The sequence below is a fragment of the Ranitomeya imitator genome, chromosome 2, assembly GCF_032444005.1.
Source record: "Ranitomeya imitator isolate aRanImi1 chromosome 2, aRanImi1.pri, whole genome shotgun sequence".
Lineage (NCBI taxonomy): Eukaryota > Metazoa > Chordata > Amphibia > Anura > Dendrobatidae > Ranitomeya > Ranitomeya imitator.
The window spans coordinates 127,938,543-127,955,456 of NC_091283.1; the positions used below are offsets into that span (position 1 = coordinate 127,938,543).

Genomic DNA, 16,914 nt, shown 5'->3' on the forward strand with positions numbered 1-16,914 from the left:
AATGCACCTTGGAACGAATCTGCCGGCCGGCAGATTCGGCGGGCGCACTGCGCATGCGCCCGCCATTTTGGAAGATGGCGGCGCCCGGGGAGAAGACGGACGGACCCCGGCAGGATCGGTAAGTATGATGGGGGGGATCGGAGCATGGGGGGGTGGATCGGAGCGCGGGAGGGGTGGAACGGAACACGAGGGGGGGGGGGGGGTGGAACGGAGCACGGGGGGTGGAACGGAGCAAGGGGGTTGGATCGGAGTGCAGGGGGGGTGAGCGGAGAAGAGCACGGGGGGATCGGAGCACAGGACGGAGGGGAGCCGGAGCAGTGTACCGGACAGATCGGAGGGCTGGGGGGGCGATCGGTGTGGTGGGGGCACATTAGTGTTTCCAGCCATGGCCGATGATATTGTAGCATCGGCCATGGCTGGATTGTAATATTTCACCAGTTTCTCAGTCGCCCATGACAGCACTACCAGAGAGAGGGGATCCGCCCTTCAGGGACAGGAAACCTACAGGATAAAAGGGCGGTACCTCTCCCCTGCATCAGTTTGGTTTCCTGTCCCTGACGGGGAACCTTCTCGGATGGTACCTGTCATGAACGACCGGAAGACTAACCTGGCGAAGATCCGGAACCGGCCAGTCCGAGTTCTGGCGGCGGGGAGGCCCCTGCCACGGCTGGTCCGGTATCCGAAGCCGCCACGACTTCGACCGAGGGTTCTAGAAGCGTGAGCGGGGGGAAGCGCCGCCGCCACTCCGGATAGGAGTTGGAGCGCTCCAGCACACTGCCGCAGGACGCCAGGATCCAAGATGGCGCCGCACCGGAAGTAGTGGAGGGACTTCCGGTTCGGGGGCAGTGAGGTGAATGGCTACACCAAGATGGCGCTACCCCGGAACCGGAATCCTTCATTTCCGGGTCGTCTAGCTGCGCGCACATGCGCAGTGGCTAGGAATGACAAAAAAAAAAAAAAGCGCTTCCCCCAAACAGTGCAACCACGGGGGGAGGGGGCCAAGCGCCACCCTTTAAAAGAAGGTGCGCTTGACAGACCCTTGCTGCATGCTGTTCCAAGATGGAAGACAGCGATCAGCAGCTCCAGCCACCGCCGCCGCCGCAGCAGCAGCGCCATCGTCAGCGCCAGAAACCAGATGCCCAGGGGAAGAGAACTTCTGCAAGCAACCGAAGTTCCCGATCCAGTAGCCATTCCACACCATGTAGTTCCAGTGTGGTATACCTGCGGCCGGCCACGGATCATACGCCTCAGGATCCTACCCCTCCTCCAGAACCGGTACCTGTGGCTGCGTCAGATTGGTGAGTGATCTTCGTGAAAGCTCATTTTTTGTAATTGGGGTTCCCCTTCTCCCTTATCTAGGCAAGGAAGAGAACGGGGAAGATGAAAAATAGGACCTGCCCCTTATGTGAGAAAGCATTACCACAGTCCTGGGAGAAGAAATTATGCGACTCCTGTATTGAGCGAGTCCTCTGTGAGGAGACCCCGAACTTCGCCTCTGAGTTACGCTCTGTAATTAAAGCGGAGGTTGAGACGGTGTTTAACTCCCTTAAAAGCGACAGGAGATCTACTAAGAAATCAGTTCCTGATAGAAATTCCGACTCTTCTAGCTCCGAGAGTAAAAACTCGTATACGCAAGATTCATCCCTCTCCTCTTCAGACAGTGAAAGTGGGGGTCGTCATTGCTTCCCCCTAGATGAGGTTGACGGCCTTGTAAAGGCTGTAAGATCGACGATGGGGGTGTTAGATCCTCGTCCTGATAAAACGGTACAGGACATTATGTTTGGTGGTCTTTCCCCTTAATGAAAATATTCAAACGTTAATTAAGAAGGAGTGGGAGAAACCTGAGAGGAGAAATCATCGGTTCCCTCTATTAAAAGGAAATACCCCTTTGAAGAAGAGGCTTCGGTCTCGTGGGATAAAGCCCCCAAACTCGACGTTGCGGTAGCTAAGGCCTCGAAAAAGTTTGCATTACCATTCGAGGATATGGGAACCTTGAAAGACCCTCTTGACAAAAGAGCAGATACCTTTCTTAAAGGGGCCTGGGAGTCAGCTGGAGGATGCTTAAGGCCAACTATAGCAGCGGCATGTACGTCACGTTCCTTAATGATTTGGGTCGACAACTTAGAGAAACAGATTAGAGATGGGGTCCCTAGGAATAAAATTTTAGAGTCCATCCCTATGATTAGAGGAGCCGCGGCATTCTTGGCAGACTCTTCGGCCGACTCCATTAAATTAACATCTAAATCGGCAGCTCTCTCAAATGCGGCACGTAGAACCCTATGGTTAAAAAGCTGGCCGGGGGATTTACAAACTAAACACAAACTGTGTTCAATCCCCTGTGAAGGTAAATTCCTCTTTGGAGAGACTTTGGACGATATCCTGCAAAAAGCAGGTGATAAAAAGAAAGGTTTTCCCATCCTGGCCCCAACATATAATAAACGGCCCTTTCGGAACAGAAAATTTTTTAGAAGGAGACCACCGAGGGAGCAAAACCGATGGGATGACGGGAGAAAGAAAGACAGAGGTTTCCTTTTTGGTAACTCCCCTCGAGATAGAAACCCCCCCCCCCCCCTTCCCCAAGTGACGTCTTCCCCAGGGTGGAAGGGAGATTGACTCAATTCCTCCCGGCCTGGGAGAAAATGTCGACCAGCCCTTGGATATTGAAATTAATAGGAGAAGGGCTTCGCATAGAATTTTTATCCCTGCCCCCACGGAATTATGTGGTAACACCGCTGAGATCATCTCCTCATCAACAAGAAGCTCTAGAACTAGAAATTGTAAAACTAGTAAACAAGGCTGTCATCCAAGAAGTCCCCCCTCTGGAGAGAGGGAAGGGATTCTACTCTCCATTGTTCCTGGTTCCCAAACCGGACGGAACCTTCCGAACTATAATAAACTTAAGGAAGTTGAATACCTATGTAAAAAACTACAGATTCAAAATGGAGTCAATAAAATCAACAATAAAAAATCTGTTTCCCAACTGTTTTATGATAGTTCTAGATCTCAGCGACGCATATTATCACGTCCCCATCCACAAGACCTCTCAGAAATTCCTCAGACTGGCAGTAGTCATAAAAGGACAGACCAGGGAATACCAATACAGGGCTCTTCCCTTTGGCATATCAATTGCTCCCCGCATCTTCACAAAGTTGATAGCGGAGATGATGGCACATCTGAGAGAGGAAGACGTCTTGATTATTCCATATCTAGACGATTTTCTGATTGTGAGCAACTCGGCCGAACTCTGCCGTCAACAATGCGACAGAGTCATAGACACCTTAACAAAATTGGGCTGGCTGGTGAACCTCCAAAAATCAAAACTGGAACCAACCAAGGTTCAAGAATTCTTGGGTCTCATCCTGGACTCAAGTTCTCAGGTTTGTTACCTACCAGACAAGAAAAAACAAAACATAATCCACCTAGTGTCACAAGCGCGTGCAAACCCTACCATGACTCTAAGAAAGGCAATGTCATTACTGGGATTCCTCTCTGCCTGTTTCCCAGCGGTTCAGTGGGCACAGCTCCACACAAGGACACTTCAGTGGGATATTTTAAGGAACCAAAAAATACTAGGAGGACGGTTAGAAAATCGAATGACTCTAAGTTTACCCACTATTCATTCCCTGGGCTGGTGGCTGAATCCCAACAACTTATCAAAAGGGATTCCCTGGGTAATAGAGGAGTCTCAGATAGTTACCACAGATGCAAGTCCCACAGGGTGGGGGGCTCATCTGGACGACAGAGTCACTCAGGGGATATGGACAATTCAGGAGCTCAGATCTTCCTCAAATCAAAAAGAGATGAGGGCCGTGAATCATGCACTACTGTACTTCCTAGACCAACTGCAAGGCCATCATGTCCGAGTATTCTCGGACAACAAAGTAGTAGTAGCTTACTTAAACCACCAGGGGGGAACCAGGTCTCAATCATTAATGGAAACTACCTCCGAAATTTTCAGCCTGGTACAAAACAACTTCCTGTCCCTATCAGCCCTACATATAAAGGGGGTGGAAAACCAAAAAGCGGACTTTCTGAGTCGTACCCAACTAAAGCAGGGGGAGTGGTCTCTAAATCAGGGCATATTCAACAAAATTACAGATCTATGGGGGATCCCTGTAATAGACCTCTTTGCCAATATGCACAACAAGAAAGTGGAAACTTTCTGTTCCCTAGATCCCAGGGGGAATCCTCAGGCCGTGGATGCATTCACAATACCCTGGACACAGACCCTAACATATGCATTTCCCCCTACTATTCTCATTCCAGCAGTTCTGAGAAAGATCAGGCAGGACAAATCCAGACTCATCTTGATAGCCCCCTTCTGGCCCAAGAGAGCCTGGTTTTCATGGCTGAGGATGTTATCAATCACCGATCCCTGGGTGCTTCCGGATCTTCCGGACCTCCTGTCTCAGGGACCTGTGTTCCACCCTCAATCAGAAAATCTCCATCTGACAGCGTGGCTTTTGAGAGGTCACTATTGAGGGAAAGAGGGTTTTCTGACAAACTAGTGTCTACACTAATGAAAAGTAGAAAACCTGTGACCACAAAAATATACGGCAAAACATGGAAAAAATTTTTGTCCTCCTCTGGGGTAAAATTGCAAGATGGTGTTCCAGTGTCTGAAATACTAGAATTTCTACAGAAGGGCTTAAACTTAGGCCTTTCGGTAAGTACCTTAAAGGTACAGATAGCAGCTCTAGGAGCTTTATACTGTGAGAACATAGCAGCCAACCCTTGGGTTATACGGTTTATCAGAGCAGCCGCAAGGTCTAAACCGCTAACTATAAGTAGATTACCAACCTGGGATCTGAACTTAGTTCTGTCAGCCTTAACAGACTCCCCGTTTGAGCCCATAGAATCGGTACCCCTTAAAATTCTTTCTCTTAAAACGGCCCTCCTAATAGCCCTGACTTCGGCCCGTAGGATAAGTGACCTCCAAGCCCTGTCTGTAAACCCTCCATTTACACAAATTCTGGATGATAAAGTTATATTAAAAACAGACCCTTCCTATCTACCGAAAGTTGCGTCAACATTCCATAGATCCCAAGAAATAATCCTTCCTTCTTTCTGTCAAAACCCTAAAAATAAGAAGGAAGAGAAATTCCATACACTAGACGTTAAAAGGTGCCTGGTCCAATACATAAAAATCACCCAGCAGTATAGGAAGGAAGGGTCTCTTTTTATCTGCTTCCAGGGACCCAGGAAAGGACTCAAAGCTTCTAAGGGCACTATAGCTGGATGGGTCACAGACGCAATAGCTTTGGCGTACTCATCCTCCGGGAACGCCATTCCGCAAGGACTGAAGGCACATTCTACAAGGGCTATGGCGACCTCCTGGGCCGAAAGGTCAGAGGTACCATTAGATCAGATCTGTAAGGCGGCCACCTGGTCATCACCTTCAACCTTCTTCAGACACTACCGCTTAGACCTAGCCTCTTCGTCTGACCTAACCTTCGGGAGAAGGGTCTTGCAGGCTGTGGTCCCTCCCTAAGCAATGATCTCTGTAATTCTCTCTGGTAGTGCTGTCATGGGCGACTGAGAAAAGTGTAGTTACTCACCGATAACAGTGTTTCTCAGAGCCCATGACAGCACCTGCTTATTCCCCCCCCTCATCACGTGTGCGGTGAGCACATTATTTGTGTGAAGTGGTTTTTTACATATGGACACGGTGTTCACTGTTAAGCATTATGATTAAATTGCATATTTTTTGTGTTGTTGTGACTAACCTGGAGGACCTCTGATGCTCTGTAAACAAAACTGATGCAGGGGAGAGGTACCGCCCTTTTATCCTGTAGGTTTCCTGTCCCTGAAGGGCGGATCCCCTCTCTGGTAGTGCTGTCATGGGCTCTGAGAAACACCGTTATCGGTGAGTAACTACACTTTTTCATAGGTGAAATATTACAAATCGCTCTGATTGGCAGTTTCACTTTCAACAGCCAATCAGAGCAATCGTAGCCACGGGGGGGGTGGGGGGGGGTGAAGCCACCCCCCCTGGGCTAAAGTACAACTCCTCCTGTCCCTGCAGGCCGGGTGAAATGGGAGTTAACCCTTTCACCCGATCTGCAGGGACGCGATCTTTCCATGACGCCACATAGGCGTCATGGGTCGGATTGGCACCGACTTTCATGAGGCCTACGCGGCGTCATGGGTCGGGAAGGGGTTAATGAAATATGTTCTCATGGGCCTGCTAATTCAAGAATTTGCATATAAAGGGATTGTTCAGAATTAGATATTGATCAGCTATCATTAGGATGGGTTATCCGTATCCAGTTGGTGTGGATTCAATACCCAGTAACCTCATTGATAGCTGTTACCAGGTCCCATTACTGCCAAAAGTGCACAGTGCTGGAACACCACCGCTCCCTACACCGTGTAGTGGCCGTTCTTGGGTACTGCAGCCCAGCTACCATTCAGTGACTGATGTCTCCATCTAGAATGACAGCTACTACATTAAGCATAACAAATACTGCTCTAACCTCCATTTGTGTTCCTCTGTTGGTGTAATGTTTGCTAATAAGGTTTATTTGAGCATCGTTTCCATTGACTGCCCTCCAAAGCTGTTTAAGATCAGAGTGCTAATGTGGAAAAACGCCTCCATGGAAGAGATCAGGGAAGCGGCGGAGCGGCCTGCTCTATATCTACTTGTGTCACATCCTATGGGAGAGATCAGTCATGTGTTATATGCGTTACCTACAATAGGACCCGGGCTGCCAGACACTTCCGCCAAATAGAGCAGTGTCGTCGTATACACTCGTCACGTTTATGCCATATTTCACGGCCAGAAGTCCCATGACTGTTGCTTCCCCAGCCATATGGCCTGATTGTAAAAGGGGTTGTCCACCTTTGTTTTTCTTACTTAAATGCATATAATTGGCGCTAAAAAATCAGTCTTTCAATTGGTTGGTTTCATTCAATTTAAAAATGTCAGCTATTTGCTTTCTTTACCCTCCATTGCTGGCTGCAGAATGAGTTAACTGAGAATCAGTCAGTCCGCTGGCTATGATGGCCTGATGGTGAGTTTGTGATCATCTTACTTTTTCTAAACTTTTCTAGTTGATTTATGATCACAGACCAAATCAAAGTTGTATGTGCAGAGACACGATATGCCTTCAATGAAGCCCAATTGCAAAAATTAGTTTCATCTCCAAACATATAGACTGAAGTAAAAGAAAAGGTTGACAACCCCATTAACCCCTTCTCGACATATGACATAATAGTACGCCCACAAGTCTGGTCCCTGTCTTTGATGCAGGTAAAGGAGCATAGCGTTGGCACTTGCCGTGGTTTGAAGTCATTCTGTGCCGACAGTCCCTGTAAATGTCGCTTTCTTCCTGACACTGGTATTTAAAACGTGCAAACCGGGAGGTGGTTGGGGAAAGTATGGTACATATGAATTAATGCAAAAGGGGAAAATTGCCACCCACTGAGCACTTTTCCATAATGGTCCATATAATATATATTTTTATATCTCTCAACAAAGTTTACTGCAAAAAAAAGAAAGAAAAAGAAAACGACTTTGTTTTGGGAGCTGGACGACACTGTCCGTAGATGAAAAGTCACATTTTGGGCTATTGATGGTGTAGGTGTGGGGCGGGTCACTTTACGGCGGTTTTCCTGTAATTCGTTTTCCTCTTGCTGTGAGGTACGCGATGTACATAACGATCTGCTCACAAAGGTCACATTTAACGTAATGAGCACAAATCTTGTTCGTGTTGGTATGAACTCTGTCTGCCAGATACAGCTGTGTTTATATCCGTGATTGTATAATGGCAAATAGCAGACCCAGATGGATACATCGTTATGGATAGTATACAAATTTTAATTTCTTAGTGTCTCTGGTCACAAAAATGTATCTATCTGTATATATTATACCTTGAAGGGAATCTGTCGCCAGGTTTCTCTACCCCATCTGAAAGAGTCATAGTGTAGGGTGAGAGACCCTGATTACAGCAATGTCACTTACTGGGTTGCTTGCTGTAGTTTTGATAAAAACTGATTGCTGTGCCCTGCATATCCCCGCCCACACCACTGATTGGCAGATTACTGTGTGCACTGTGTATAGGCAGAAAGCTGCCAATCAGTGCTAGGAGCTGGGATATACAGAGCTCATGAATATGGAGGACTACCTGGTAGCATGATTACTAGTCCTCTAGGGATAATTTTTCTGCTGATAAAACTGATTTTATCAAAGCTACAACGAGCATCCCAGTAAGAGACTCATTTCTGGAATCAAGGTCTCTGCCCCTACATTATGCTGCTCTCATATTTGGTAGCAAAAACCTGCTGACAGATTCCCTTTAAAGAGTAACTAAAACCTTTTTTTTTTTTTTTTTTATAAACCATTTCACATTTCATTGCCCTGATGATTACAAGAACGTCAGTTGGGCTTTGTGTCCGAAGAACCCCACACAATCCATGGTGGTCTCAAAACCCAGAACCCCACTGAGCTGTATGTCCTCATTAGGCCAATGAAATGTGAAAAGAAAAAACATTTAAAAGGTTTAGTTACTCTTTAACATTTTATTTCTATTTTCAGCATTTCTGAAGTATCCATCTACTATATACCGTAATTGTCTAAGGGTCACTTCCGTCTTTCTGTCTTTCCTTCTTTCTGTCACGGATATTCATTGGTCGCAGCCTCTGTCTGTCATGGAAATCCACACTGCTGTATACTACGTGGGCTGTGTTAGATACCGCGTGGCTGCTATATGCTACATAGGCAGTGTTATATACTATGTGGGCTGTGTGATATACTCCGTGGGCAGTGTTATATACTACGTGGCTGTGCTATATACTACGTGCCCACTGTTATATACTGCGTGGGCAGTGTTATATACTACGTGGCTGCTATATACTACGTGCCTGTGCTATATACTACGTGGCCACTGTTACATACTGCGTGGGCAGTGTTCTATACTACGTGGCTGCTATATTCTGCGTGGGCTGTGCTATATACTGTGTGGCTGCTATATACTGCGTGGGCTGTGTTATATACTGTGTGGGCAGTGTTATATACTATGTGGCTGCTATATACTGCGTGGGCTGTGCTATATACTGTGTGGGCAGTGTTATATACTATGTGGCTGCTATATACTGCGTGGACTGTTATATACTACGTGGTCAGTATTATATTGCGTGGCCTGTGTTATATACTACGTCGCCTGTGGCTGCTATATACTGCGTGGGCTGTTATATAGTACGTGGCTGTGTTATATACTGCGTGGCCACTGTTATATATTGTGTGGCCTGTATTAACGCATCGGGTATTCTACAATATGTATGCATATAGCAGCCACATAGTATATAGCACAGGCCACGTATTATTTGTCTGCTATATACTACATGGCTCCTATATACTAGGTGGCCTGTGCTATATACCATGTGGCTGCTATATACATACATAAATACATATTCTAGAATACCCGATGCGTTAGAATCGGGCCACCATCTAGTAGGTCATAAATGTCTTCAGTGCTGCTCTCACCTTTTGGAATCCCTTATACTTGGGAGCGAGGGGTCCTTCACTGTCAGGCTTTTGCATTTCTCATGCACCGTGGCAGTATACTGTCCATAATTGTGCACAGCCCTCTCCACATTTTCCATAGCTCCCATAGAATTAAGTGCAAAAGGTCATGTTCAAGAGCTGCCTTCTCTCCATTGGGATGTAAGGAGAATGTGGTGGTCATGGAAGGACAATCAGGGGACCTCCACCTGTTGTGTGTTTCCAGCCCATCATGTGGGTATGCCATAAATGTTCACAATTGGAATGCCTCCTTAAAATTCCAAGCGCCAGTAACTGCATGAAGACCTGTGACCAGATTCACAATACAAGCTGCAATCATTATGAAGTGGATCTTGGATCTGATGGGGCTGGTGTAATTACTTTGAAAAGTCTTTGAGATTGGTTGTGTAATCCTCTAATATTGTCACCCGGCATTTACAGTATGCCGGTGTCTACAGACACTACACACTCCTCTTCACATCCAAATACCTGCACACATTGGAGACATGGAGGTGACACTTGGCCTCATTTGGAGCAAGATGTGATTGTAGCTACTTACCTTCTCACTACCGTTCTAATCCCACCCCTCCCCTAAATGTAATGGGGCACATAATTTCTCATCGAGGAAAGCTTGCAGGACATATAGTAAGTGAATCAATAGATTGCCATCGACTAGATGGAACCAATGGGACCTGTTTGGTGCTATGCCTAAGGGCAGGTGTATTTTTGGCTTTAAAGAATAGTTCCACAGGCTGTGTTATTCCATACAGTGGCATCCAATGGTAAAGAAAAAATTATACTGCCCGGTATACTAATATAGATCTCTCTCTTCCTTCTCTCCCCCTGTGGGGGTGGTCTTTGTTGTCCTTTCTCTCTCTCGGGTCCTCTACCAGAGGCCTGCGAGTTTGAGGGTTCTGCACAGGATCTTGGCTGTTCCTAGCATTGCGCTTTTCTGGACATAGAGCTCAGATGTTGCTTCTGGGATCTGTTGTAGCCATTCTTCCAACTTAGGGGTCACTGCTCCGAGTGCTCCTATCCTAGTAACATTTTTTGTGCCCGTCGAAAAAACGGACAGCGCCGTCCGTCGTTTGCTATAATGGAACCCTATGGCGCCGGATTCCGGTTTAGGGGTCACTCTCTCTCTTCTTCCCCTCCCCGCCCCTAGTCGGCTCCGGTGAAAAAACATCCGCTGCATCAGTTTCTCACAATTTGCAACGGATGCGTTTTTTTTTTTTTTTTTCTTTTTTTTAATTCGCCGGATTGAGCCTGAAAGCAAAAAACTGATGCGTGAAAGTAGCCTTAGACCATTTTATACCGACTCTAACTCCGACTCCACCAGACTGGACACCGAGTCCACAGCCATGGTCTGCCGGGCGGTCCGAGGAAGTCTCAAATGCACCTCATCTTTTATCATTATTACAGGATGCTGCTTTACACTGCAGCTCTGCTTTTTCAGACCACCTGTTGGTTATAATTATTATGACTCCCAAGCAACTAAATGAGCAGTAAGTCCAATTTCAGACATTAGTGAAATACAGAACATTCTCACATCTCCTGACCTGAGCTAACTGCTTCATATATGCCAAAGGCTATGTTCCCATGATGGGCAGTCTGTGAGCTTTTGATGTTGCAGCATTTGTACACCTATTAGCTCAATTAAGTTACTTGAGTTTTTTTCCATGCATTTTTATCTCGTTTTTGATGCTGAGGCTTTGGGTTTTTTTTTTTTTTGGGTACCTCCTGTTGTAAACAAAGATGCTTTGTGTTTAATACCTCTTCGTATTTGTCGTTATTAAAACTTTTACACAGTCGTGTAGTTGGCATGCATTTTTATGTTTCCGCAGCAGAAATGCGCTATAAACGCCTATGTGGATTTCCCATATCTAATGCAATTCTATGGGGAAAATTGGCCCATAAACCTCAGCACCGCAGGTCATTATTCTACAGTAAAAAAAAAAAAATCCACTTTACTGATGCTGTGGTGAAAATACACAGAGGAAAAAAGTAATTTTGGAAACCGCCTAAGAATCGGACCGCTCGGGTGGAGGAGCAGGATCGGCACCCGTATAAGGGGTGCGTGAAATGGGCAGAAGAGAATTATCTGCCAAATGCTTCCCGTGTACTTTGTGCCATAAACACACGTTGGGGTATAATGATGTTGCTGGTTTTAATTTGTTCCAGTTAAGCTGGGGGATATCCAAACATGGCGAAGAAAAGTGCTAGCGCAAATACGAGACACTGCAGGAGAACATTGTGGTTAGTAAATGGCCTATAATGGGGGTATTCTATAAAAGGAAACTGGCCAAAAATATCCGAAATTGTCTTTTTTTGCGTGATTATATTACTCTGAACTCTGAATCTCACAGTTTTGTGCCTGCGGCTCCTTTGCAGTCTTGCAGCCCCCTGATCACAGGTCCCGAAGTCACATTACTATCTGCTTCTAAGGCTCGTTCAGACGTCGATTACTCGCATTCATGTCCGACGTCGATTACTCGCATTCATGTCCTCTCCATGATTTTCACGGAGACAGCACGTACCAGTCACAGTCTGTGGTTCTACTCACATGTCTGGATTTTTTAGCGGACAGTGTCTGCAAAAAAAAAAAAAATTAGAGACGTCTGTTTTTGATCAAAGTAACAGATCAAAATCGGCCATACAGGTCCATGAAAATCACAGATGGTATCATGTGCAGTCCGCAATTACCATTACAGAAACTTTTTTGCTTTTTTTTTCTACATATGTAAAAATCACTGGTGAAAACTGAAACGCTCATGAAAATTGGGTCTAAACCGCTGATGAAACTCAGACCTTTTTTTTTTGCGTACATGAGAAATGACAGACATCTGAATGAGACCCTAATGTGCATTTACACTGGCGGATTATTGTGAATGAGCGTGCTTAGGAACCTCTGGTTCCTGTTAATCGGGCCCCGATGGAGTCACTAACCATAAGCTAACAGGATTATTTGGAAGAGACTTTTTTTTTTTTCTCAAAATTCTTGGACATGTTACGGTACGTCTGACCTTTCCTATACCAGTCTTAAAGGGAACCTGTCACCCCCAAAATCGAGGGTGAGGTAAGCCCACCGGCATCAGGGGCTTATCTACAGCATTCTGTAATGCTTGTAGATAAGCCGCCGATGTATCCTGAAAGAGGAGAAAAAGAGGTTAGATTATACTCACCCAGGGGCGGTCCCGCTGCTGCTCCGGTCCGGGGCCTCCTATCTTCAAAGGATGACGTCCTCTTCTTGTCTTCAGACTTCGGCGCAGGCGTACTCTGCAGGCGCCGGGCCTCTCTGACCTTTTCCGGGGCCTGCGCACTGCAGTACTTTGCTCTGCCATCAACATGACAGGCAAAGTACGCCTGTGCCGGAGCCGCAGCCTGAAGACAAGAAGAGGACGTCATTCTATGAAGATAGGAGGCGCCGGACGGGACCGCAGCGGGACCGCCCCTGGGTGAGTATAATCTAACCTCTTTTTCTCATCTTTTAGGACACATCGGGGGCTTATCTACAGCATTACAGAATGCTGTAGATAAGCCCCTGATGCCGGTGGGCTTAGCTCACCCTTGATTTTGGGGGTGACAGATTCCCTTTAATGAGGGGGGTTCAGTAATATAATGTGCCGAATTAAGAGGCACACACCATTTAATTTATTTTACTCACTTATATAGCGCCGTCATATTCCGTAACTTTTTACAGACATTATCATTATCATTGCTGATAAGCCGATGGGGCTCACAATCTAGATTCCCTATCATTATGTCTTTGGAGTGTGGGAGGAAACCCACGCAAACACGAGCAGAACATGCAAACTCCTTGCAGATGTTATCCTTGGTTGGATTTGAGCTACCGTGAACGACAGCAGTAACATTTCTGGCATTTTGCTGAATTTGAGGGGTGGGTGTAGTCATGCCCGATCCCACCCCAGCTGCTATCTAGCGCCACCCATATTGGCAGAGCTGCTTTTGCACCACTCCACATTGTGATACAAATGTCGCGACTTTACACCAGCTTTCCACATGGTTTACATGTATGGATCTTGCATTTATGTACAGTATCTTTTTGTATAATTTTGCTAAAGAGACTTTCATTTTTGTTCCCACAGGGCACCAATGCCTCAACATTGGAAAAAGAAATAGGCCCAGAGCAATTTCCTGTAAATGAACATTATTTCGGGTTGGTCAATGTAAGTTTACCTTCATTAGCGCATAATGTGTTGAAATATATAATTTCCTTTCCTTCTTTTCTATGATGTAAAAAGTAGAGGATGCAGCAGAAAGACAAGATTGTGGGTATCTTACTTTAAAAGTTTGAGGTCCTGACATTCAGAAAACTCTGCACCATTAGGCTTCTTTCACACTAGCGTTAGCTGCAAACCGTCACAAAAACGTCTTTTTGCCAAAAAAACGGATGCGTCAAAAAAGTGCAAAATGTATGCAACGCATACAGCATTTCGACGGATCCGTCTGTTTGGGGATGTCTGACCAATTAGCTAAAAAAATCCTGTTTCTGAGCATGCTCAGTAGAAAAAAACGTATTGCAGCGCTGCATTGCGTCGTACGACGTGTCTCGACGCATCCGTTGCTCATAGACTTTCATTGTAGCCAAAGACGCATGCCGATGGATGCGCCGAGACACGTTTTTTTGTCGGAGCCAAAAAACGTTGCAATCTACGTTTTTCCAGACGACGTGTCGCCTAATTTCGACGCATCCGTCGAAAGACGTATACCGACGTATGCAAATCCGTCGCAATGCGTCGCCAATACAAGTCTATGGGGAAAAAACGCATCCAGCAAAATATTTTGCTGGATGCGTTTTTTCTGCAAAACGACGCATTTTAACGTATTGCAGTTAACGCTAGTGTGAAAGTAGCCTTAGGCTAAGAGTACACGTTGCAGAATTGCGGTGGAAATTTTCACGATAATTCTGCATCCTTGCCGCAGGTATATCGCATGCGGAATTGCATGCGTTTTCCCGCTAAACACTAGCGTTTTACAAGCGTAATTAGCTTGCAGAATGCTAGCGTTTTCCAAATGATCTGTAGCATCGCTTGGAAAACTGATTGACAGGTTGGTCACACTTGTCAAACTCAGTGTTTGACAAGTGTGACCAACTTTTTACTATTGATGCTGCCTATGCAGGATCAATAGTAAAAAGATATAATGTTAAAAATAATAAAAAAAAATTTTTAAAATCTTGATATTCTCACCTTCCGGTGTCCCCGACAGGCTTCCCGTTCCTCGCAATGCTCCGGTCCCAGTAATGCCTCACGGCAATGACCCCAAATGACGTAGCATCTCGCGAGACCATTACATCATCACAGGTCATTTTCGCGAGGCATTACTGGGAACGGAAGCATCGCGAGGAGCGGAAAGGCTGCTGGGGACGCCGGAAGGTAAGAATATCACGATTTATTATTTTAATTCTTTTTTTTTTTTTTTTTTTTTTTTAACAATGATATGGTTCCCATGGCCTGGAGGAGAGTATCCTCTCCTCCACCCTGGGTACCATCCGCACATGATCCGCTTACTTCCCGCTTGGTGGGCGTAGCCACATGCGGAAAGTAAACGGATCAATGCATTCCTATGTGTGCGAAATCCCCGCGATTCCGCACAAAGAATGAACATGCTGCGTTTTTTTTCCGGAATGCGATTCCGCCCTCGGAAAAAACCACAGCTTGTGCGCAAAAAATGCGGAATGCATTAAAAATGATGGGATGCTTATGTAAGCTTTTTTTTGTTTTTTTTTTAGCGGTTTTCGGCAGAAAACAGCCGAAACAACGCTAAAAAACCGCTAAAAATCCTGAACGTGTGCACATAGCCTCACGACCAATAAATCACTGTGCATATCATAGTAAGCTCATACATGGACCTTAGAGGAGATGTATTGTCATGAATAACCTATTTAAATCTGGTTTTAGGATACACATTTAAAATAATGGTGGCCTTTGAAATGGTAATTTTCACACTGGCTTATGTCTCTCGTTCTCTGGCAGCTGTGCAGTGTAGAGTGAGACAGAATGAGCAGAATTCTCTCATGTTTGAAGATGGATGAAAAGCAATCTGTAACCAAGTTTTTTTTTTTTCTGTCCCATCTGGAAGGAGTATAAAAGAAGGGCAGAGACCCAGATTCCATTCATGTATCACTTGCTGGGCTTCTTCCTGTAGTTTTGATTAAACATTGGTTCATCCACAGCTAGTCCTTTGAGTGATGAGCTCCTGCTATGTAGTCCTTGATATTCTTGAGCTCTGGCTAGTCCCACCACTGATGGGCAGCTTTCTTCCTATGCACAATGGAGGCTAAAATCTGTCAATCAGTGGGTGGACATGGTTATATAGATCTCATCAGTGAGAGAATGAGCAGATATAGTTGTGATATCAAAACTACAGCAAGAAGCCTTGTAAGACACTGCTGTCGGGGTGTCTGTCCCTATTTTATGCTGCCGTCAGGTTGGGAGACCTAAAGCTGATATCATCTGTATTGTACTGTAGATAGATAAGGCAGGATGGCCCAGATAATGCTCCGTACAGTGCTGGCTAGTCCCTGGTGGGGAGGAGGTAATACTGACATGCATGAGGTGCACACAACCTGCAGTACGGACTATGCTGAAAGTACAGACCTAAAATAATCATCTGTAATCTGAGTAATGATATGGAAATGTGATACATAACTGATTCTCTTTAACTTTCCCTACATCAAACAGATATATAAATCACAAACCATGCAGTCAAAAATTGCAGTAATCGGATCTGTCACCAGATTTCACAATACTGACTGTATTCAAAGAGGATCTGTCAGCCGATCTGACGATATAATCTGTGTATATCATGAAATAGATCACCTGACAATCTGTAATCCTTCCTGACCGCTCAGCATTTATGACTCCATGGCCCTGATTCATTAACAATTGTCCCCAGTATTCTAGTGTAGAGGTACCGTCACACTAAGCGACGCTGCAGCGATACCGACAACGATGTCGATCGCTGCAGCGTCGCTGTTTGGTCGCTGGAGAGCCGTCACACAGACCGCTCTCCAGCGACCAACGATCCCGAAGTCCCCGGGTAACCAGGGTAAATATCGGGTTACTAAGCGCAGGGCCGCACTTAGTAACCCGATGTTTACCCTGGTTACCGTTGTAAATGTAAAAAAAAAACCACTACATACTTACATTCCCGGTGTCTGGTCATGTCCCTCGCCTTCAGCTTCCCGCACTGACTGAGCGCCGGCCGTAAAGTACAGCGGTGACGTCACCGCTGTGCTGTGCTTTACGACTGGCCGGCGCTCACCAGTCAGTGCGGGAAGCTGAAGGCGAGGGACATGACCAGACACCGGAATGTAAGTACGTAGTGGTTTTTTTTTTTTACATTTACACTGGTAACCAGGGTGAACATCGGGTTACTATGCGCGGCCC

The 16,914-nt window shown here is 45.9% G+C and overlaps 1 protein-coding gene across 1 annotated transcript in view; it reads left to right on the plus strand.

Moving 5' to 3' along the window:
- Positions 1–16,914, plus strand: part of LOC138662085 (ubiquitin carboxyl-terminal hydrolase 12-like) — a 95,166-nt gene that overhangs the window by 41,695 nt on the left and 36,557 nt on the right. The window contains exon 2 of the mRNA XM_069747224.1: positions 13,609–13,689. Coding sequence (XP_069603325.1) covers positions 13,609–13,689 — 81 coding nt within the window. The remainder of the gene's footprint in view (positions 1–13,608; positions 13,690–16,914) is intronic.